The sequence below is a fragment of the Ciona robusta genome, chromosome 10 (assembly GCF_009617815.1).
Source record: "Ciona robusta chromosome 10, ASM961781v2".
Taxonomy (NCBI): Eukaryota; Metazoa; Chordata; class Ascidiacea; order Phlebobranchia; family Cionidae; genus Ciona; species Ciona robusta.
Genome location: NC_143244.1, coordinates 1,432,237 through 1,456,664, shown reverse-complemented (window position 1 = coordinate 1,456,664; position 24,428 = coordinate 1,432,237). Strand labels below are relative to the sequence as shown.

Genomic DNA, 24,428 nt, shown 5'->3' with positions numbered 1-24,428 from the left:
ACACTACTTCTCCCATGATCTTTGCCTTGCAAATAATCGTTCTGTTAATCGCTCTCATGACGTCATGAATCTACGTCTGTATCGCTACTTTATGACAAAACAATCACTACGCTTGGCCTAGAAAAACAATAAAATTTGAAAACGCTACAATTTTTAGTTGGAAACACTGGGCACTTGCCACTTGTAATGATTAAATTATGAAATCAACGCAAAAATTAAGCGTGGGAATTCTTGCGAAATTTAGAGGAATTTTGCGCCCTCAGGAGAAAGAATGAAACAAAGAAAGTAGATTTTCAGCAAGTTTTGTTACAAAACAAACACTGAGAAATGAATTCTTGGATTCTTTTTTATCCTGGGTTTCTCGCCCGGAAGTTTAGTGTTTGTCTGCAGTTGAAGTTTGCATCTCACTTTATGGGTTGTTCATGTTGGTATGTGATGTTGCATCGTTGTATTTCTAGTTTGGTACTTGAGCTTTTTGTATCCCGGGGTTTTGTTTCGGTTTGATTCGTACACTTTGTGGTTGCCAGGTTTGGCACTCCTTCATATTGTTGGGCGTTCAACCCACGTTTTATCGGCCGCTTTTTGGCTTTATGTTTTAAATAGATTTCATTTACTATTTAGCGGCTGTTGGCCATTTTCTTTGGTTTTCTGATTGCTGAACCCCATCTGTCTTGCATATTTGTTGTGGGGTATTAAAATAGCACTACTTGAGGAGTGCTGGGTGGAATAAGAAACGAAACAAACTCAGTAGTTATAAACAAAAACCTTCAGAAAAAAGTAAGAATATTCTAATTCTGTTACATTTTTGGGCGGATTACAATTGTGTAGTTTTTGACTCGTTTTCCTCGATAGATGAAAATCCAGCGTTGTCATGACCGACGTTGTTTTCCGCCACACCAACGTCATTAGAACACCTAGAATAAATATAGTACTGTTACTTGTTTTTAACAACCAACTCTTTTAAGAGCCGTGAAAATACGGTTATATAATACTTTAAATAATCTTTGTTTACTATTAAACGGACAAATAAAGAGGGTAAAAATATGGACCTCTCTTACTTTATTGAAAATGTATGATTTTAGGTAACGAGTCTACTGGCCTCAGTTCCAGATTACATGTACTTTCGCGCTTCGTCGTACAGGATCTGACATACATAAAATACTTCTATATAGTGTTTCACCTATATACCTAGATAAACTTTCTTCTTCGCTATTTATTTTTCCTGTTTTATAAAATATCTCGGCTTCTTCAATTGTTTCCATCATTTTGTGACCGTTCGTCTCCGGGAAAGTTAAGGATGCCAGTCCCGTCAAAAAGGCTGAAGGAAAATATAGATTGCAATTACTGATAGGACTATGTGTCCTCAGACAATTAACAACAGTGCTCTTCATTGGCCCGTCAGGCCAAAATACAGGGCTAAATTAGTATACAGTATAGGATTGTGGCTGATAAAGCCCCTTTTTATTCTATTTTCTAGTCTTATTTGGTAGTAAACAAAGAACATCCAAAGAATTATAAAATCATATCCTAACGACTCCTACAGACCGTTGTTAGTTCTTTAAAACACAATAAAGAACTACGTGCTAAAAGTGTCCCATCTTTTCCCAACCTACTATATAAGTTACATTCAACTTTTACCCTAGCTAACAGTTAATTACCAGATACTCCGAAAATAGCGTTTGGCAACCATGTGACATCATCTTGCAATGCGATCAAAAATGGCACAGTCATTCCACCAATACGCGCCATTATTGATCCCGCTCCAACACCAATGCTCCTATAAAAGTATTGTATTTTCTAATAAGTAAGGTTTTTAACCTGGTCTTTTGCTCGGCAAGATTTTTTAAACCATTTGCTATAGAGGTTTTTTAAAACGGAGCCGTGGAATGTATAGTAGGATGGGGGAAGATGGGACACCTTTAGCACATAATATCCAGATATTCTGATCGTGTTTAAATAATTAACAACGTTCTATCAGAGTCATGATGACATAGTTTCATATTTCTTTAAATGTTCTTTGTTTACCACTAAATGGGACGAGAAAATAGAGTTTAAAAGTGTCCCATCTTCCCCCATCCTACTGTATATAAAAAGAATAAATACATATCTTCGCGTGGCGGGGCAACGATATAGTTGTTATAAGACGGGGGATTTGTTTCATACACCTCACGCTTGCTAACGAGTTACCAGGCGTATATCCTTGTGTGTAATTGTCTGGGCAGATTCTTGGTATTATAATGCATGGCTAACAATTTGGACAACCCCTATCGGACCACTGCTTGGGGCAATTGAAGTTAAGTGCCTTGCACAATGACACATACGCCCACAATGACATACGCCCACGCTGATCATTTCAAGTCCAGGTTAAAGTCAAACGTGGCAACTACAGCCCTTTTCAACTCACCTTACCACAGTAGGGTATAACTCACATGTAAAGATAAGTGTGATAGCGGAACAACCAGAGATGCCAATCATTGCTACAAACGCGAACACCAAACTTAAAGTTTCGAAACCTGTAGAATAAAGTTAAAGTATTAGGATACATCGGATAAAACAGGTTTTACATACTTTGGGACTACTGTTTCACGTATTTTCATTATCCAAATTTTAGTTTTGCTCATATTGCAAGTTTTTTTTTTAATAAATAGGATAAAACTAAGAAAATGCTAACTTTATTGTACCAGACTTTTGTCTGTCGTCCGATAAAACATAATCAGGGTATGAAAAAAACGTTGGTGTATAGTACAATGGAGGAAGATAGGCCACTTAAGCACATATTGCCAAATATTTTCAAAATCAAAATAGATGACGGTTTTTGGTTAATACCACGAATTAGTACTAGCATTCCTTTATTAATTGACAACAATTTAATAAAATATAATAAAACACACGAGAAGTTATTTAGCGATCGGCACAACAGGTGAAATTTTACAAACTCGAAAAAACACAGGATAAGATGGGACAGTTTAAATTCATTGTTTATTTTGATTAATAAATGTATTTATAAATAGGAATATACGTAAATAACACGAAATAATACTGCACGCTTTGAAAATTAAGTCTGAACATTCTTTTTCTTGCCCTACTGCTATAGTGTTTAACATGTTACCTATATACATTATATTATTGCACAACAATTGGTATATTGTTTGAACGACAATGGGTAATTTTCGAACATCAATGGATAAATATTGTATCCTACAAGTGTATATGAACTTGTAATAACAGAAAAGTGATTATAACTTTTGATAAAGTTTTTATTTTTCCTACAAATTAGGTATTGCTACTCTGTTTTTGGCACAAGCCACTTCTCATAAATTATCACCAAGTGCAAATGACCAAATTTCGAATATATTTTCAAAATATTATATTTTTATTATATTAGTATATTATAGTTATATAACCCCTGAGGTATAAGTTACTAAATTAAAAGCAAATCTTTCAAAGTTTGGCAATGAAAACATACAAAACAACAATGTGGGGGAAGATGGGACTCTAAATTGAAATATATTTACATTACCAGTATTCTGCAACTTGTAGTTAACCTACCGAGTTTAACAGGCTGCTGTGCTAGTTTCTTTGACATGTAACCTTCATATATATATAACGTTAAACCGATATTTCTTTGTTGTTTTTTATCTCAAATTAAAGTCATACTGACCCCTGCCTAATTTCTTCATGCTTATAGCTTATCTCAGTGTTTTTTTACGAAACTAAAACTAGTTTTATGAGACAAAATCAAACTGTACGAAATATTCAAGGTTGTTTTATAAAGCTATGAAACTAGTTTAATCGTTCGCACACGCAAACCCAAACAAATCATAGGCTTTACTATGATTTAGCGAGCATTAAAAAAAGGAACCTTACTAATTCGCATTTTTTACCTGTTCAAAGTATACTGTTTTCTATTTTACATATTTTTTTAATATTTAAAAACAGTAATCAGCTTTGAGGGGCGTTTTATAAAGTCGTGATAATACTGTCGAACATTTCTGAAACCTTACTTTCCTGATTATCATTAAATGGGGGTCCGTAAAAAGAAAATTTAAAAAAAAATGTCTCGTCTGACAAAGTGTCCCATCTTCCCCCACCCTACTATATATTAAAAAACATTTTTTTACCAGTTGGGTCAGTTTTTTTATACCTGGACGTGGCGAAATAATTTTGTTTTGTCCGGAGCTGTGCCAAACAAGTTAGCTCGCCCGCCGCTCCATTTACCCAAAATTTACATATACAAGGTAACGTAAGCGAGCCCGAGATGTATGAAACAGAACACCCATACCATAACGAACGTTGTTGTCTCCTCTGTAAGAATAAATAAGTTACATTTATCTTACCTGGTTCACTGCCTTTATACTCTTTAACAACAAGACTTATAATAAGACCAATGCCAGATAGGCACATCATCCCCGAAAGTAAAATTCGTCGTCCTACTCGATCCAATAATAAAATACAGAAAATGTATGAACCTATTTCCATAACACCATCTGTAAGCAAAAATAAAACTTTATTAACCTAACTTGCTATCAAAGTATGCCTAGCAGCTTACAAGCGGGTAACGGGCCAACTCTGGCATAAATCCTAGGTTCCATTGCATGTCATTGCAAGACCGCACTCCTACAGAAATTAACACAATATAAGCGGGCACGAGGTTTGTTATTAAGCCACCGCACATAGTGCCCATCCAAGGCAGTATGTACCTTCGTTTTAAACGGATTGACCTCAAATATACTAGAATATATTTGCATTAGCAGCGTTGTGCAACTTACTTAATGTGTTGTTCACAAAAATATTTCCAGCTAGGGTACCGGCATTAAGGGAAATTCCATAGTACACAAAACTTGTTACGAACCTGTAACATATAAATAACTATACATAACATAACACATTTCGTCTCTTCGGTCAGAGTAACGAATATGCATGTATCATACGATAAGAGAGCAGAGCTCTAATAAGTAAGCACGTGGTGCTACTGAACAATTAATAATCAAACTGCTATAATGCAGATGTAGTTGAAATAATGATTTTTTAAGTAAAAAATTGTATGTTGAAACATTTACTTTGAAATATTGATCAAAATGGATGGTGGACAGCAGCACATTAAATTTGTGTCTTAATCACTACTGGACCAAGAGTTTGTAGAAGGTATGTTTGTATATGTCATGAGTTTGTGTTGTGTAGTGTAAAACAGGTTATACATATGCTCAATTTGTTCTGCAGAAAAATTGTCAACAACACTGGTACATTTAGAAGCAAGATGGAAACCGAAAGAGTGTGTGAATTACATGTATCAGTTTGGATATACATTTATCAATAAGCTACAGAGTGGTTTGTAAACCCATCATTTGAAGAAAAAGACGTGTAATAGTAAAAATCAAAGCAACAAACTAAAAGAAAAAGAAGTGTAATAGTAAAATCAAAGCAACAAACTAATCATTGCTTTACTACAAACCAGTGTTATAGTAAAACACAATGTGTGTGTATTTTGTGCACATATATGTATAACCAAAGCAGTTATCATTTACTTTCAATGCCTTTAAAAGCCCATTCTGTTTTATTTTGTACATGAAATGCACTTTTGTTATTGTTTTCATGGAGTTGTGTTTTGTTATACTTTTCAATAAAACAAAACAAAGAACCTGTGCTATATTACAAATTGATTCAGCAGGCACAAGTGATTTCAAATTATAACATGACTGAGTGGTAAGTTAAAAAAAAAAGTTAAGTGGGACTAGCATCTCTTCTGTATATTAGATATATTTATATGTGTGTTGTGTTATATGTATATTAATACATTGTGAACAATACATTTATTACCAAATTAGTGTTTATGATGGTTTCGACTACTTTTCTTTTTTGGTAGTAGTAATTTTAAATTCAAAACCACTCCTAATTTTGTGAAAATATTAATTAAATGTATTGCGTGCATATGGGGAGAATTAAAATATTCAATTTCGACGTTTAAGAAAACGAGGCTAAATGGCCATGTGAACGCACGTCAATTCTGGCCAAAAATTGCCTCTATTTTTGGCCTGGCCAGTTTTGGAAAAGACTCTTTTTCGCTTGGCCATGTGAACGGGCCAATTGGCTACCAGAAAAAAACGGTATATAAGATGATAAGGAATATAAAGTTTAAACATGTCTCTACTTATTCTGTTAAAAGTCTTTCATCAACAAACATGACTTGACTAGTCAAAATGGATGTATTATTAAAATATCTTCACCAAAGTTGTAGTGCTATACAAAATAAAGGCGTTTTATTCAAAGCTAAACAGTGTGGAATGTTTGGAGATATACAATTGAAATGTACATATACAATTATAAAGTTTCATAGGCAGATATATGTTTTATACGTATTGAAAGTGCGTGAGTATTTAGCAGCCTTATTTACTTAAGTCTGATCATTATGGTCGAGGTCATATGGCAAGTCATACCAGTTAATTTGAGAATTAGAAAAATAGGTAACTCATTACCCCATTTTGAAAGTATTCCTAATTTTTGATTTCAACCGAAAGCACTGAAATTGTGTACACGCATTGGCTATATGTTATTAAAATTGTTAAGTACTACAGCGTAAAAAAAGCATGTTTGTTACAACTTACCAATTGAACATTACTTTCATGGTAATAATACAAGTTTCACGATGTCTAAATAGATCAATTATTGAATATTTTCTTTCTGATGTTCCTTTTTTAGCGTTCTAATAAAACATATTAAGGTAATGTCATTTTTGATAAATATCCTCTACTGTTAAGCTTTATAAAGTTAGCATCCTATGTTTTAATACACCATGTGCACCTTGTGTTTATAAGAAGTCCGCAATAAGCTTTTTTTTGTTTACTACCAAATGAGACGAGACATTAGAACGATAAGGTGTCCAATTTTCCCCTACCCTACTACATAACTTTTGACTTTAAGATTGTTATAAACCTCTAGTTCTTCTAGTTCGATTCTGTGTCGTTTAGCTTCTTTCCAATCTTCATTGGTGAGCGTTACTTTGTTTATCCTTGCCAGTAACTTTGTCACCTAAATGTAAAATAACATGACTTATGCATGTTACGATAACAAAAACGTTACAACCAAAATATGACTAAATAAATGTAATTTAGTTGTTTACCACATTTTCATAAAATGGCTTTAATCGCAATCAAAGAAATAAAAATATTAGTGACATGCGAAAAGTAACCGCAAAACTAGATTAAAATAAGGCTGTATGTTTTACAACTTACTTTATCGCTATGTAGCCTACTGCCCCACAACGCGAGGATAAACCAGTTTCATTTATTTGTTCATCAATACACAATTATAGTACAGAGCATTCATTATGGTTATGAACAACAGTTAATTGTTCATTATACAAAAACTGCAAAGGCGTTGGATTTAAAGCTCCAACAGGCAGGATAAGGCTTTATAATAAACTACGCACTCAACATAATTAGGCGTGACCAAAGTTAGTATAGACCAAGTTAGGAAACGGATTGTAAAACAACGAGTCTTGTTATTCATTGTCCCGCGTTTATGACGTCATAGTCGCCACCATTACGAAGCCCACGGCATAGCTTTTTATCATTGCTGGGTGCTCTTTTTCGTTTAAATATTGCGATTTTTTAAAAACCAAGCACCTCTGCGCGTAAAAATGGCTTTCTACTAATGTTATATCTTATCACGATAATAAACCTGACAAAAATAATCAACTTTTATTTAACACTCAATCAATTAAAGAGTAAAAAAACAAAAAATATCAAGTTTACTGACCAAAAACATAAAAGAACATGTTTAAAATATAAAAATACAAACAAAAACGCATAACATTACCATAAACTGGTGTATCTAGCTGCAGTTTTGCATGTAAATTGCCGTGATTTTACTTTTTGGCTCACAAACTTAACACGTATACCCGGCAACGAAACTTAAGGTATCTTTGTAAAATTTGCCTAATATCGAAGTGACATTGAGGAAAACAATACTGAGTTACTATTTTTGGTCTTCTGCTTGAATTAGTAAGCTACCTTTTCTGCGTTCCGGGTCTTTATGAAATCGGAAAACGCGAACACCTTATTTGCTAGTACTTAAGCAGTTTGGAGCTGCATGATGTTGGATTATAAATGTAGTAAAGAATGGTTCTGTAGATTCGTAGGTATGATCATATACTATTATGTAAACTAAGCTGATTGCTGCTAGTCTTAATCGCCAACGTAAAGTACCCTGTTAAACCACACTGTACGCCGAAAACCAGTCAACATATTAATTTACTCCACATTAATTCCTAGATTTTATATTATATAACAAGATTTATATTAGAAATTATATTTTAAATGTTAAAACAACCACTATGCGTGTTTTCTAGCTTTGTATCGCCATGGCCTACCAGGCGTGCCCAACCTTTTTTGACCCAAGATCTACTTTTCAACTAACCAATTGCACGCGGTCTACCAGCTAGCGTCAACGTATGCCGAAATATATCTTGTATGCGTTTATCCCCTGTATAAGCAACTGCAGCGGTTCAATGAACCATGCTCATGGTTTTAACTTATCAGCAACAAAGATACTTTAATTACTACACAAATTTCAATGACTTCGTTAACTAACTGAAATGTAACAAACGAAAAACGTCACACACACAATTGTTGCGTCACACCTCACACGTCATCTTTAGCGGAGCTTAGTTGTGTTTTTGCAGAAAAATCCCTCTTATAGCCCCGTGTACCGTTCTAAAGTGCTGCTCCTGATTTGCTTTTTTTGCCCTACGGTACCGTTGCGTTGCATATTAAACAAACAGGCTTTGAATACGAATAAACAGGAAAAAATAATCGTCCTCCTATTTAGCGTTAAAATGATAGGTCTTGGCTCGTTATCTCACTGCCATGCTACTAACGTTTGTTGCGATCGCTTGTCAAAAGTCGGAAAGGATCAAAATTTTGGGGAATATATATATACTTAGTTTGAAGCACAGAGAGTTACTAGTGTACAAATCATGCAGACCAGGTTAAGGAAATTATTGTAAAATAATCGCTATTGTTCCGATTGTTACGTCATAGTAGTCGTCATATTTTTTGCCTGCTGCCGTACAGATACGCCCTCTTAACACGGTCCGTATTTTTTGTACAAAGTATTGATAAAATTAATGATTTGGCAATTATAACGCCACAGCAGATTTTTTATTTTTTTTTATTGCACCTGTCGCGTTCGACCTGAGATAGGTCCGCGGACTACCGGTAGACCGCGGTCGACGGGTTGGGCACGCCACGGCCTACTCAATACACGGCCTAGGAACACACCCAAACTGCTCAGAAAATAAGAGGCCTATTGACGCGAATAATGCCCATTATAATACATTGTTACGTCACGGTTTTATGAATGGATTTCCTTCATTTTGAATGCAGTTAGCAGTTGTTGGTAGGTTTAATACCAGTTCTAGGTTGTTTTAACTTACAGTTTATCACAGAATGTGTCGCAGGGATATTTTCTTGTTTAGTTAAAATCATACCAGACATATAAAACAGCGCAAAAGGTTTATTAGTATATAAATATTAGTTTATTAGGCATAAAGAGAGACGAGCAATCAGATTCAGTTGACCAAAACAGAAAACCTACGTTTTGATTATATTTAATTTAGTAGACAGGCATTTGGCAAGTTTTATAATGCAGCACACCTTCATAATTTTATTTAGATTAAATTCTAAGCCACCAGAATTATTAAGCAAGCTATTTAAGCATGGTCAATAAGTGTTCCGTAGTTGGATAAAAATACGTGGAGCTATACAGAGAATACGGAAAATTTTTTCCGCTAGGAGGCGATGACAAATTCGTTTCTCTATTCTATGGAGAGCAGTTAGTTTCACGGTTTATACACATAAGATATAAACCCCTAACACTAACCCCTAACTCCTAACCCCAAACTCGTCAAACAAAAAAAAAAACTTGAAAAAAAATATAAAAAAGTATTCCACTGTGCGGGACTCGAACCCGATAAAAATGAAACAAAGAGAGTTTACGACCGCACGCAAACCACTACACCACGGACACGACGACAGTAAACGCAACGTAAGAGCGTATAACCCACTTAATGAGGGAAGTATGTTCTTACCAGTGTTTTATGTATTTAAATTAATTTGTTTTACACTTATTAACACTTTGTAATGCTGTTTTGTTCGTTTTCCGTATTTTTTAATTTAAATAATTACCGACACCTAGCGGAAAAAGTTTTCCGTCTTTTCTGTATAGTCCCATGTGATAAAAATATTTGGATAAGGGTACCATCTTTGCATGTTATGATCATGAAGAAGTGGCAAGAAGATCTTCAATCAGTAACATCATCAATATACGCCTACTCTTACCTTAACTCCTTCTTTGTCTTTTTTCTTTGTGAATAACCAACGGGGCGACTCCGGTACAACGATGGCGAAAAGCACAAATGGTGTACTTAGTAAAGTACATACCAACTGAAAATAGAAGTTACGGCGTTTTAATAAACCAAACTTCAATAAATACAAAAATCTTTTACTAATTATCATTTTTGTTTTTGCCCAGCGTACATTACGTTATAACTCGGGTTTCATATTACAACCCTTACATGGTGGCTTCATGTACATCTTCATGGAATTTCCCAAATAGCCGCACAGCAGGTTCATCAATTATTATTGGGATGTGTAATTACCGTAAAGTGTCTTGTGGGATATGTTACCAGACATGGTATTGCAATTGATACCATGGGTTGAAAACCAGTGATGTAAAACGTAGAAGACATAGTGGTGATGTACGTACCATGATGTCATGCCAGTTCCTCAAGTTATTAGCCACTCCTGACATTACCATGTATCCAAGCGCGTAGAAACTACTGTACCCGATACCAAAGAAAGTTCGCCATTCTTTTCCAACCATTTCGGTAACTGAACAAAATACTTACAAATAAAACAATATTGCTGCATATTTTATGCAAAATAACAGTTAACCACTGGACCATGCAAAATAAATTGGCATTCCATGTAACACCAAACATTTGACGTGACCCTATAGTTGGAGCGCATGCATCTTTGCTATAGCCACATATATATATGTTAATATAATGGATCTGATGCTTTTATTATTAACACTGTCATCTGTACATATTCTGATTCACTGTGTTTCGCTGCTACGTGCTATAACATTATGGCCGAATTTGTCCCTGGAAAATTAACGGTTCTTCAAAAAGAGGGCACGAAGCGGTGTATATGAAACAAAACAACCGTGCAACAACGACTGGTTTTGTCGCACCACACGTGGATTAATAAGTTACATTCATTTACATTTTAAACTTACATGTGGTATCACTGTTTCATATCTAACAGTTTGAATGATCAATATGTTTTGTTATAGAGAAGGGTAAGGGAAGATGGGACACCTTTTCATTCCATTATATCTCGTTCCGTTTGGTAGTAAACAAAAAACATTCCAAGAATTTTAAAACCGTATCCGCACGACCCCATAGACCGTTATTAATTGTTTAAAAGGCGGTCAGGATATTTGAATATTATGTGCTAAAGGTGTCCCATTTTTTCCCACCCTACTATAAGTTATACGTATGAGCTACTTAAAACTTGTATAATATTAATGTATATACTGACTGTACACAAAAGCGGCAATCTTGGTCCCAAATGCAAAAGCAGCTGTAGCAGTGCGGAACACTATATACATTTCAACAGACAAAGAATAAGTCACCCCGAACATTGAACCCAACACACCAATAAACGTTAACACCATAGTTGGTTTCCGCCCGAGCCTGTTTTTGAAAATTTGCATCAGTGTAATATATAAATAGGATTCTCTGACGTATACGCTGATCACCGTTATCATGAGTATAAGCCTTTTGGCACAATCTTGCTTTTAAATTAACATTTGGAACGTGCAAGTCATAAGCCTACACATCGTTAAAGAAATGGGGCAAACTATCAGTTTAGCTCAAAAGTAATATATAATAATGGCGTAGTAGCCAGATAATGCCTGCGTACACAGTAAAATTTACCCTGCATTTTTTATAGTATCAAAAAACGTACAGTCGGCGGTAACTGCAGTAATTTATAATCATTTTTAGTGGGCAAAGAGGCTAAACCGGTTGAATGGTCACACGAAATGTGCCGGAGTTTTATTAATATATAAGTTAAAATGTGGTAACGGTTAACTCGGATTAACCCTCAGTTGAGGTAGGATACGTCATTGGGTGAGGCCAAAGTAAGTATAGGTGAGGCCTACGCCGTTAGGCTTCAGCTATAAAGTGGACATAACTACATAACCATACACTCTAAAAAAACTTGACGCAAAATGCTCAATCAAGTGCTTGATTGAGCGCATTTTTTCAATCAAGTCGCTTCGACCGAATCAAATTCGCGTCAAACGTCTAGATTCGAGAGAATCGCTCTCGGACTTACATCAAAATTTGATTCAGAGGAGCGACGCGAGAGAGTCACTCACTTCTTCTCGCCCTTATTACGTCACGCGGTAGCGCGCCAAATTTTAAACGGTCTTGAACAAAGTCTTTAGACTGTGGAAGTGTTACTTAATTCTAAGAGGAATCAGGTGTAATATCACTTAAGTAAGATGAGAAAAATAACAATGCAGACGCAACATTGGTCAGTAAGTCTTAAATAAAAGTCACAGTAAAACACGAAAAGAAAACTCGTCAGAAGCTAAAGGTGAGGAATTTTAATACCATTTACAACGGTATGGTCTTACACACTTACTATATCTTTTGTTTAATTAACAGCACTCTAATGTGAAGCAACACCATTATAAATTTAACTATCGACGATAAGATTTCAAAATGAGTCACATATTACAACTCTACTGAAGAAAGATGACAAGCGCACGTTGCTTACCATAAAAGTTAAGTATGCATTTGTGTTTTATATACAAAGTGGACATAGCATTATTTAATAGCATCCAAATACAAAACCATATTTTATGTTTTTAGATTTAGGCGTCACGACAACTGATTTTCCGAACTACCATCGTTTATACGAATGAATTACCGTCAACAGGGAATGTGAAAATTAGAACGTCGTTAAAGAGTCTGGACCACGCTCATACAAGTTGGTTTTAAATGAAAATTTACACTTAATAAATACTATCTGTGGTAATTTTTTGTGAAAAAAATATTTAGTTTGGCCAAAAAAACGTTTTAAAAAGTGCCAAAAAATTCGCCTATTGTTGCGTCACTCGCGGGCACTATGACGTAAATTACGTCACGATCTTTTCTAATCGATCAGCTGATTTAGGCTTTGCTGTTTGCAGCAAAACAGAGTGTATTTAAATTAGGAAATATGCGTAGGTATTGCCGTGGCCTGATTTTAGTTTAAAATTAATATTTTTTAAAATTGTTTGTAAGTGTATTACACTATTTAAATTTGTCAGTTAACAAAAATGTAAAAGTGTCAGTGAGTGATGTATAGTCAGGTAGAAGTATTTCATCTAATGAAGTGACATAAGTGAAGATCCTAGTCCACTAGCAATAGGTACTGAGCCTTTCCAGTTTGAACCTGTACTTCCAGCAAGTGTTGGGGAAGTAGACAGGCCAAGACCATGGAAAATAAGTGAAGCTGAGCAAATCAACAACACAATTTGGTGGGTTGACCAAGAATAGCATCTATTAAAAAAATGTGACATTTAATGAGTCTGTTGGTTAAAGTTTGCACTGTCTTTTTTCCTGAATTTGTTGAAATTTGTGTAAACAGATATGTGTTGCAAATATGATATTCTTGACTGAGACCTGAGCATGGAATACAAATTTAGTGAAATCAATTTACTCTAGTATAGTATTTATTGTTGATTTGTTGGCCTTCATACCAAAAAGTTGGTCAATCACATGTTTATGGTGTTATTTTTTTAGACAGTATCGCTACACAGCTGATCAGAACTTTGTTCGATAGGTACCGGAATGACTGGAAAAGGAAAACAGAAAGGTTCCATCAGTACTGATTGACTGGAAAAGGAAAACAGAAAGGTTCAATCAGTACTGATCAAAAGTATAAGCGAACAACATTATAGTGACAGTTCAACAACATTTGCAAGAATTTTTCATCATTCAGTTTTGAATGGTCTTGTTTCATACAAAATGTGATTCATGCAAGAGTTATGTTGTTTTAAATTAAGTACATTCAACATTGCAAGAAATACATATTTAAGTATTGGATTATTTTCCTTGTTTTGAATAAAGAATACTTGTACCAGATGGTGGATCTGTTCTTCTGCGCTCTCCAAATAAATGCTACTTACTTGATCCGAACAAGTTTCCTTGCATATCCTAATGAGAACATATCATAGTAAAATCATCTGAAGTAAAATGTGCACTACAAATATGAGATGACCCGCATACCAATGTAATGTTGCTTGCTTTTTTCTAAGCCCCGCTCTTCCTTTTGAAAATGAAAACACACACACCTATATATATATATACTTATTATTACTTTAGTCATTCTTGTCTTGCTATTTTAAACAAAACACCTATCAGGCATGATTACTCGGCTTATGGTAAACTCCTATATGGTAACTTTAAATACAGATATAAATATAGTCTATGCCATATAGAGAAAAAAGAAAAAGAATTTAAAATCGGAACCCTAGAAAGTCACGAAAACTAATTCTCCACTAAGCTTGGTAGGCTATTTTGTGTGGTTATACACGGATCCCTAGGAAATAGTTTCCAATAAGTTGCTAAAGCCACAAGTACTGTTAATACCTTAAAAAACGTTTTGATTTGCTTATCTATCAAAACTGCACCAATAAACGATAAACCGCCGATAGGCCGGGTTTTCCCCATAAACGAAATATTGCATTGTGACGTCACAGTGCCCGCGAGTGACGTTTATTACAACTTTGAAATTTGATTTTTTAAACGTTCATAACTTTTAAATTAAAGCGAATTTTCACAAACTGGCTGTTAATTTAGCATCAGTAGACACAAAACTTTATTCTTATGCAAAAAAATGCGCAACCATGAGAACCGTGGGCCGGACTCTTTAATTCAAATTGGTGAGTATTAAGTAAACTTTTGTCCGAAAGGGTGTGTGGACTTATTCATTTAACTTGCTGCTTTCATTACAGACTGAATGTGATGTCAAGTGGAAACGTTTATGAGGGAGAAGTCCGTTCAACGTTTAATAAAGGAGAGAATTTCTTATCTGCGAGCTTTACTACTTCATGCCTCAGCAATACCCCTGGGAATACGACGTTTTGACAGTCGTTTATAAACCACATTTTCTATCTTTGGTTGTGTTTTATGTTCCTTCCTATTTGTTGTCTTTCATTGCGTATAATTTTCCACGTCAACACTTTATCTGCAGTGTTTATAATAACTTGTGTATGCTGTGCCAATTAAATAAAAAATACAAAACAAACATTTTTTACCCCAGAAATATATATGTAGAATTTTTCATACAAATCAAGTTTAAATCAAAATTTGATTGAGATCGGCCCATTTTAATGCTAAAAAATCGCTGAAACCGAGCGAAATTTTGACGTAAATTTGATTTAAAAAATTGCGTCAAGCACTTAATTCAAAAATTTTGCGTCAAAATTTGGTGTTGATTGAATTTGATTGAAATTTGATTGAACTTTTTTTACAGTGTAGATAGTCTTTGAAGCTTATTTTTCTTACATGTCAGCAAAGTTTCCAAAGAGGATAGAACCGATCATTGCACCAGCAAAGTAGAGAGACGAAGAAAGAGAACCAAGATATTTTCGGTCGCATATTAGGTTGAACTTGTGAAAGTGAAGTTTATTTATAAGGCGCATCGACAAAATATTTTTGTGCGATTTTGTTAGAAGCTCTTTTGTTTTTTGAACTTTTGGCGGCACCTTTAGATCACATTTGAGCATATCTATCCATATACAAAGTTTTCTTCGTTGGTATGCCCCTTTTAAGTGCTCGGTATACGCATAAAATGTAAAACGTCGACCGTCGTTAATAACATCAAAATAATAAAATAATAAAAAACTTTTACCTCAGTGACCACTGTTTCTGTAAATAGTGACTTATCATAATAATATCCTTTATCGCACACAACTGCCGGAGAAGATTGATTGACACATGTCAAGTCTCCATTGCAAGCATTCAAGTCGTACCCGTACCTACGTCATAATTGATTACGTCATAGTTGTTTACGAAACACAAAAGCGTCATATATAGTAGTTATGCACCCCCACTAAATATACTTGCCTCCTGCATGTATCGTATGCTTGTTTAGTAACATCGTATGGTGTCGTATATTTAATATATCCGACTTTGTTAGATTTGGATAAGCTGTAGCGTTGTCTAATGGTGGTACGTTGCATCTGTGATACATATGGGTAAAGTCAATCCATAGCACGGATGTTTTGTGTCATATATTGGATGGAGGAAGATAGGACACCTTTTTCTTTTTATTTTCCTGTCTTATTTGGTAGTAAAAAAGACAGTTTAAAGAATTATAAAAATGTTTCTGCTAAAGGTGTCTCATCTCCCCCACCCTGCTATATGCTTCGTGCCCGCTTACAAGCTAGTGTTGTTTATCACCAAATGGGACGAGAAAATATTATGGAAAAGGTGTACGTCCCATCTTTCTGAGTAATTACGGTCCTTTTTGTATGTATAGCTGACTATTTAGATAGCATGTAAGTTACAATAGGGTTGGATCAAACGCGCAAACTTAAAGTCTTACCTTGAGTCTGGCATGTATGCAATCAACACAGGAGCTAAGGTGTTAATGCTCCGAGTAATTTCATTATACCCAAGTAAAATAAATATGACAATTTGCGAGAGACCAGCTCCCCCTAAACGTTTTAGAAGAAAGTCGAACTGTATCATAGTGTCTGCTGATGTTGGAAAAAAACATTAATTATTACCTGTTACATAAATTTTATTAATCTCTTGAATATATAGTAGGGTGGGGGAAGATGGGACTCTTGAGCACATATTGCCAAATTTCCAAAATCAAAATAAATGACGATTTTTGGGTAATACCACGAATTAGTACTATCATTCCTTTATTAAATGGCACCAATTTAATAAAATATAATAAAACACACGAGGAGTTATTTAGCGATCCGCACAACAAGTGAAATTTTACAAATTCGAAAACACACAAGATAAGATGGGACAGTTTAAAATCATTGTTAATTTTGATTATTAGGTGTAAATAGGAATATACGTAAATAACACGAAATAATACTGTACGCTTTGAAAATTAGGTCCAAACATTTTTTTTCTTGCCCTACTGTTATAGTTTTTAACATGTTACCTATACATTCTATTATTGCACAACAATTGGTATTGTTTGAAAGATAATGGGTGATGTTCCAACATCAATGAATAAATATTGTATTGTACAAATGTATATGAACTTGTAATAACAGAAAATTGATTATAACTTTTGATAAAGTTCTTATTTTTGCTACAAATTGAGTATTACTACTCTGTTTTTAGCACAAGCCACTTCTTATAAATTATCACCAAGTGCAAATGACCAAATTTCGAATATATTTTCAAAATATTATCTTTTTATTATATTAGTAGGCTATAGCCTATTATGGTTGAAAACCCCCTGAGGTATAAATTACTAAATTAAAAGCAAATCTTTCAAAGTTTGGCAATGAAAACATACAAAACTACAATGTGGGGGAAGATGTATGGGGGCCCAACATGGTCAAAATACAACACGAATAAATCGCAATAATGTAATAAGTTGTATTATTTTTATATCACAAGTTGTATTATTTTTGGATCTTAATTTCACAAAAAATAATTTTACCCTACAACTTGAATTAATTTTACGTTACAACTTGAATTAATTTTACGTTACAACTTGAATTAATTTTACGTTACAACTTGAATTATTTTTACGCTACGACTTGAATTATTTTTACGTTACGACTTGAATTATTTTTACGTTACGACTTGAATTAATTTTACGTTACGACTTGAATTAATTTTACGTTATGACTTGAATTATTTTTACGTTACGACTTGAATTATTTTTACGTTACGACTTGAATTTATTTTACGTTACGACTTGAATTTATTTTACGTTACGACTTGAATTAATTTTACGTTACAACTTGAATTAATTTTACGTTACAACTTGAATTAATTTTACGTTACAACTTGAATTATTTTTACGTTACGACTTGAATTAATTTTACGTTACGACTTGAATTAATTTTACGTTATGACTTGAATTATTTTTACGTTACGACTTGAATTATTTTTACGTTACGACTTGAATTAATTTTACGTTATGACTTGAATTATTTTTACGTTACGACTTGAATTATTTTTACGTTACGACTTGAATTTATTTTACGTTACGACTTGAATTAATTTTACGCTATGACTTGAATTAATTTTATATCCGGTAAAATCGCTCATGCGTTTCAAAACTCCATTGTCAGTCTATGACGTCATAGTAGCCGCTATTACGGATCACAATGCATACAATTTTAACGTATCTGTGTGCTGTTTATTCGTCTAAAACCCTAAATATTGCAATTTTTAAGAACCGAACACTTCTCTGCGTAAAAATGGTTTTCTTTTATTGAACATTCCACCGATAAAAGAATAAAAAAACAGAAACTATCAAGTATACCAACCAAAAACATAAAGGAACATGTTTAAACTATAAAAATACAAACAAAAATGCATAACATTAAAATATGGTGCATAACATATATAGCTATAGCTGCAGTTTTGCTGGCAAATTGCCGTGATTTTACTTTTTGGCTCTCTAACGTAGCAAGTACACCTGGCAACGAAACTTACAGTAACTTTGTAAAAATTTACCTATCGAAGTAACTTCGAGGAAAACAATACTTAGCCACTATCTCTGGTCTCCTCCTTGAATTACGCCACCCTTTTCGGCGTTCAGGGTCTATAGAAAATCTGAAAACGCTAAGACATTTTCTGCTATAGTACTTAGCAGTTAAGAGCTGCATATCCACTCATACTGTATGATAAATGTAGTTTCTATTAAGATTCGTAGGCATGAGCATATACTATACTATATTAACTAATTACTAAGCTGATTGCTGATGCTAGTATTAATCACCATAATATTCGATATTATAAAACAAGATTTATATTAGAATCTCTATTTAGCCTTATCCTACTGTAAAATTAGTTGTGCATTAAAAACAACTGTATAGTTTACGCCCGGAGTTTCGAAACGCATAAGCGATTTTACCGGATATATTTCCGTCATTTTGAATGCAGTTAGCAGTTGTTGGTAGGTTAAATACCAGTTCTAGGTTGTTTTAACTTACAGTTTATCACATAACGTGTCGCAGGGATATTTTCTTGTTTAGTTAAAATCATACCAGACATATAAAGCAGGGCAAAAGGTTTATTAGTATATAAATATCAGTTTATTAAGCATAAAGAGAGACGAGCAATCAAATTCAGTTTACCAACACAAAAAACCTACGTTTTGGTTATATTTAATTTAGTAGACAGGCATTTGGCAAGTTTTATAATGCAGCACACCTTCATAATTTTATTTACATTAAATTCTAAGCCACCAGAATTATTAAGCAAGCTATTTAAGCATGGTCAATAAGTATTCCGTAGTTGGATGTACTTCTGGCTATACTGCTTCTGGCTATAATATATTATTTAACAACAAGCAGACATGTGTAAATAATTCTGTCAGGAAGAAAGCACTAGTAAAATTTAAACAGCAACAAAGGTCTAAAGTTAGACACAACACCTAAGTACGAAGGGAGGCTATCGTGAGTTTGTTTGTATTATACAGTCTTAATTTATGATGTGCTGTATGACCCATTTTTGGACCTCGAGGAAGAGCCTCTGTCCTGCTTTAACAAAAAAAAACTCGAGTAGAAAATGGGTTATAAGCAGCAGGACAGATCAAGGCATAAGCACCTTGAGACAAAAGGCTAATGCTTGTGTTTATCCAATATCCTATAATCTATATTGTTTTTAAGGACCGGTTTTAAAAGTCCACAATGGACATATATCAATTAACCTACTTATTGTTACTGCGGTAGTGCGGTGTTCTTTTGCTAGATATATATAGGCTGTCTTAAAAAACTTCTGTTTTAAGCCGAATACTATTTACACTCAGCGACTGAGCCAAACAAACACTACTTTGTGACAAAACTGCAAAATAAACTCATAAAATTTCTTGGTTGTAAGTGACTACGCCATGCACTTAACTAAGACCATTTTGCCCTACACATCTTACCACAATTAGAAAATTCTCGAAACCAAATACATTATTGTTGTCTGCGTTGCTGCATAAATGCGGTCTTTTCGGTCACGCCGCTTTGCACACAAAACACGCTTAAAATAAGCGCTTTTTTAATACTATAAGCTAGATAATCAAAAACTTTGTTCACTCATAAAATTATATTTATATTTATTTATCTCTTCGAAAATGATAACGAAGATCACGTTATCTGAAGAACGATGAGAAGTGAATCAACATGAAAACATCAGTTGTTAAAATACGCTATGGATCAAAAGAGTAGAAAATAGTGCCGTTAAAAAAGCGTACCTACTGTTTTGCTCAAATAAGCAGAACAAAGTGGTTTACCACAAAAGTTTTTGTGTAGCACACATGTATACCGGGCTTTTGTGTCGTTCACACTAAAATGTTTAATAAAAATGTAGGATAACATGTTTATCCTCACGTGGCGTGACAATTTACGGCAGTCATAACACGGGTGTTGTGTTAAACACCTAGCGTGCCAACTTATGAGTTACCACGTATGTGTTACGTAATTTATTTTGTCTTTTGTTGAAGTCACCATACTCAAAAAACTTTAACTCAATTTCATTTATACTAAATATACCAACTTGTTTCTGTTTTAACACACACAGAGAAAAAATATTTTAACAACTGTTGCTGTTTTAGACCTAATGTCAACCTTAAAATTCTAATTTAAACCCTTGCATTCTAGCGTTACGTATATACTGGTTTCTTTTATTGATTCGTTTAAAAAATAATACAGTGTAGCAATCACAATGACTTTAAAAGTAATCAAACAAATTCTAACATTATTGTTCATGCCTTTGTTTTAAGCTGCAAAGCGACATTAAAAGACCTCTAACAAAAAACATTACTATAAATGTCCAACACAACTGCTGTTTAATGCTTTTTATGTTAGAAAATTAATTGCAACTAAACTTTTGGACAAAATTTAAAATATATGGTTTTGTAATATCACTTCTGTTCACTTGGAATTAGATGAACATATTTACACAAAAGTATACAATTAGTGAACATATTATTGAACAATCAAGATATTTACAAAAGATTAAAACTATTCCAACAAGGAAATACATTGAGGTGGTTTTAAATACAGCGAAATGAAAGTTACATATTTTGTTGATTAATTTACTTGCTATTTTAGTTGAGACACCTTGGCACCAATTTATTTCTCATTTGGAAGAAATGTTATGACTTATTATGTTACTTAAGATGAAGACTTATAAGTGGAATAATTAAATTATAACACATAAAATTAATCAAAAACTGATGATGTCTCAACAATATTGAGAGACATTCCATTTCCTGACCAATTGGTTTGCCTTGGCTTTGCGTTTCCATTTACTGTGGGTTTATTAACCTCTGTAGGTTTTTTTGTTGAAATGTTTTTGGCCCAGATAGGCTTTGTATTTGCACCATCTTGTTGGAATCTCGACATTGCATTTTTAAACGTGTTTTGTCCACCTGGCCTAATTGAGTTCTGAGCTGGAGCAGGTTCGTTAAATCTTCGGACTGTATGCAGAGCAGCGGCGGCTTTGACGATGTCAGCGTTATTGATTGGTTCTTGCGATACAACCTCAACTGGTGGTGGGGGCAGAGCAGATTCTGTAAAAAAGAAACATTAAGAAATATGAATTAAAATATATTTTTCATAAAAAGTAAGAAGTACAAAATTTTTTTCTTAAAAAAAAAAAAATTATAAAAGTATTAAAATTAAAAATTCCAACAAAGATCTTCCACCTTCAATAGATTCTTTTAATCTTGCAGCAGCTTCCAGCTTCATCTCTCTTTCAACTTCTTTTCTTAATTCCTCTTTTATTTTTGCCTCCATTTCTGCTTTCTCCTCTGCCTTTCTTCTTTCTTCCATTTCTTCCCTCAACCTCTCTTCTTCTCTATTTCTTTCTTCTTCTCTCATTCGTTCTTCTTCTTCCATCTGCTCTCTCCTTTCCTGTTCAAGCTGGGCTTTTACTTCTTCTCTTAATCGAGTTTCAATATCTTCTTTCGTTTCTTCCACCATTTCCTCTTTGATGTCTTTAACCAACTCTTCTCTTATCTCTTCCTTAAGCTCATCCATGATGTCTTCCCTTTTATCCTCCTTGTATTCATCAACAATATCCTCCACAATTGCTTCAGCCACTTCTTCCCTAATTTCATCTCGGATCTCATCTTTTACTTCTTCTCTGACATCAATGACATCATCAACTATATTTTCGCGAATTTCTTCTTTCAAATCTTCAGCAAGATCGTGTCTCATATCCTCTTTAACTTCTTCCTTGATTGCTTCTTCAATTGCATCTTCTATTGCGTCCTCGATTTTATCTTCCACCCGATCTTCAATTTCATCCCGGATTTCATCCCTGATCTCTTCAGCAACTTCTTCTTTCAAATCTTCTTGGAATTCATCCGCCACCACTGCCACAGCAGCGGCTGCAGCGAGTTCCTCCAAAGCTTCTTCTCTTTGCTCCTCAAGCTGGTCTTCCATTTTGTCTTCCACCGCATCAGCAATTTCATCTCGGATTTCTTCTCGAATTTCATCTCGGATCGCCTCGTTCAGCTCCTGCTCATCTTCTGGTGGACCCGGGAAATCAATAACAGGAGGATCAAGATGTTTCTACAGAGAAATAGATTCTTTTGAATTTTCTTAGGAATAAGAAACATTAATGGGCATTAAAACAAAATTGCAATAATGCATAGCAAATTTTAAAATAGGTAGCATATCTCAAATGAAGTTTTCCAAATTTTGACATATCACCTTTTTTGCAAATTTATTTATTTTTCCCAGACCTTATGTTAAATTACTTTTTGCCCGACTAGCCTGAAAGCATAATGCAAAACAATATAAGAGACATTTAGTCACTGCAATAAAATTTAGAACCACTACTGAATTTTGTGTGTTTGCTGGGACCTACTATGTGTTTGCTGGGACCTACTGTGTGGTTGCACTGATACCACAGCTTAGGGAACAGATGTACTGATACCACAGCTTAGGGAACACAGCTCTAGTGTATAGTTAGACAAGATTTGAGTTTTACTGCTGTGTTTATCTGAGTGTGAGTTGAACCCAAAATCAGAAAAAAATATTGGAACAAGAAAGCAGAGCACCAATGAACGAGCACATAATAAAATCGTCGTCAAAAAAAGTTTAAATATGCACGCATTGTACTGTTTAACAATAAAAAAGATTCACAGGCGAGCCCCAAGAAAACAGTAGAGTATGCTTTGTGTAAACATGTAAACCACACTGATTAAAGTAAGATATATACAAACCTCATCATTTGCTTCAGCATGAACACTTGCAGCAGCTTCTACAAGTGAAGATGTTGAAGATTTGGTCTCATCTGTTTTAAGTAAAAATATATTAAATTCAAATGTGATTTTAACAATATTAATATTTGAGAATACTGCTAAAAAGCCTAGACTCTTAACTAAAAACCCCCTAGATATCACTGTTTTACTAAAAAGGTAGAATAATATTTCTACGTAAGTGTTCTGGTATAATTAAAAAATGTAATATGGGGGATCTATTTTATACACCTATTTACACTAATGAATGACTACAGCCTTAAATTGCCCTTTTTCTGTATGGTTGGCAACTTAAACAACATGTAGTGACCAGTTAAACACAAACAAACCATTTGCTTCCAACACAGCAGCAACCACAAGAAGTTTTGTTGTAATCTCAATATCTTTCTTCTTGTAATATACATCAGCTTTTTCATCAACCACTAAGAAAGTGATCTGGAGAATATGAATGAATAAATGTAACTTACTTTATCCTCGCGTGACCGGAAAACGACAGTCGTTATAACACGGGTTTAACACCTCGTGCCAGCTTACGAGCTACCATGTATGTTACTTTGTAGGTGATTATTTTTTGGGGGATTTTTTATTCTTTTTATGTATGGCTGATAATTTGGACAACCCATTAGTGACCACTGGGTTGGAGCAACTGCCGTTAAGTGTCTTGCCCAAGGACACATACGCCCACAATGGTAGCAGCGACGAGCCTTGAACCTATTACCCCTGGATTACAGGCAGGCGCGCTAACCACTTACAGAAGACAAGACATATTAAATGTATAATACAAAAATAGTAAGTATCAGTAAATTAAAAGTTACCATGACTTGACCAAATTTTCAAAAATTGTCTAAAATTTATTAAATAAAAAGTGTGACCATTGCCCCCAAACACTAATGG

The 24,428-nt window shown here is 34.2% G+C and overlaps 1 protein-coding gene, 3 long non-coding RNA genes and 1 pseudogene across 6 annotated transcripts in view; 2 read left to right on the top strand and 3 right to left on the bottom strand.

Annotated features, from left to right (window-relative positions):
• Positions 1-150: 150 nt before the first annotated feature.
• LOC149729376 (organic cation transporter protein-like) lies at positions 151-17,689 on the bottom strand (annotated as a pseudogene). Its single transcript, XR_016385856.1, has 15 exons — positions 16,671-17,689; positions 16,190-16,305; positions 15,975-16,101; positions 15,629-15,732; positions 11,604-11,758; positions 10,765-10,889; positions 10,338-10,442; positions 6,931-7,026; positions 6,603-6,700; positions 4,770-4,852; positions 4,338-4,487; positions 2,405-2,513; positions 1,659-1,777; positions 1,189-1,318; positions 151-914 (listed from the first exon to the last, which is right to left on the bottom strand). The product of XR_016385856.1 is annotated as an organic cation transporter protein-like (transcript).
• Positions 4,866-5,638, top strand: LOC149729379 (uncharacterized). Its single transcript, XR_016385862.1, has 2 exons — positions 4,866-5,145; positions 5,221-5,638. It is a non-coding gene; the product is annotated as an uncharacterized LOC149729379 (long non-coding RNA).
• On the top strand, positions 12,274-15,368 carry LOC149729377 (uncharacterized). 2 transcript variants are annotated; one of them, XR_016385860.1, is made up of 4 exons: positions 12,274-12,668; positions 12,740-13,596; positions 13,902-15,003; positions 15,076-15,368. It is a non-coding gene; the product is annotated as an uncharacterized LOC149729377 (long non-coding RNA). The 2 variants fall into 2 exon arrangements; XR_016385861.1 differs by having other exon boundaries at positions 13,862-15,003.
• LOC149729378 (uncharacterized) lies at positions 13,774-14,793 on the bottom strand. Its single transcript, XR_016385859.1, has 4 exons — positions 14,711-14,793; positions 14,348-14,412; positions 14,248-14,275; positions 13,774-13,913 (listed from the first exon to the last, which is right to left on the bottom strand). It is a non-coding gene; the product is annotated as an uncharacterized LOC149729378 (long non-coding RNA).
• Positions 17,690-20,931: 3,242 nt separating the features above from the next.
• LOC149729374 (uncharacterized) overlaps positions 20,932-24,428 on the bottom strand; it is a 28,927-nt gene continuing 25,430 nt past the window's right edge. The window contains exons 34-37 of the mRNA XM_089887299.1: positions 23,864-23,969; positions 23,499-23,569; positions 21,972-22,842; positions 20,932-21,836 (exon numbers count right to left, since the gene is read on the bottom strand). Of these exons, the coding sequence (XP_089743425.1) occupies positions 21,487-21,836; positions 21,972-22,842; positions 23,499-23,569; positions 23,864-23,969 (1,398 nt within the window). The 3' untranslated portion in view covers positions 20,932-21,486. The remainder of the gene's footprint in view (positions 21,837-21,971; positions 22,843-23,498; positions 23,570-23,863; positions 23,970-24,428) is intronic.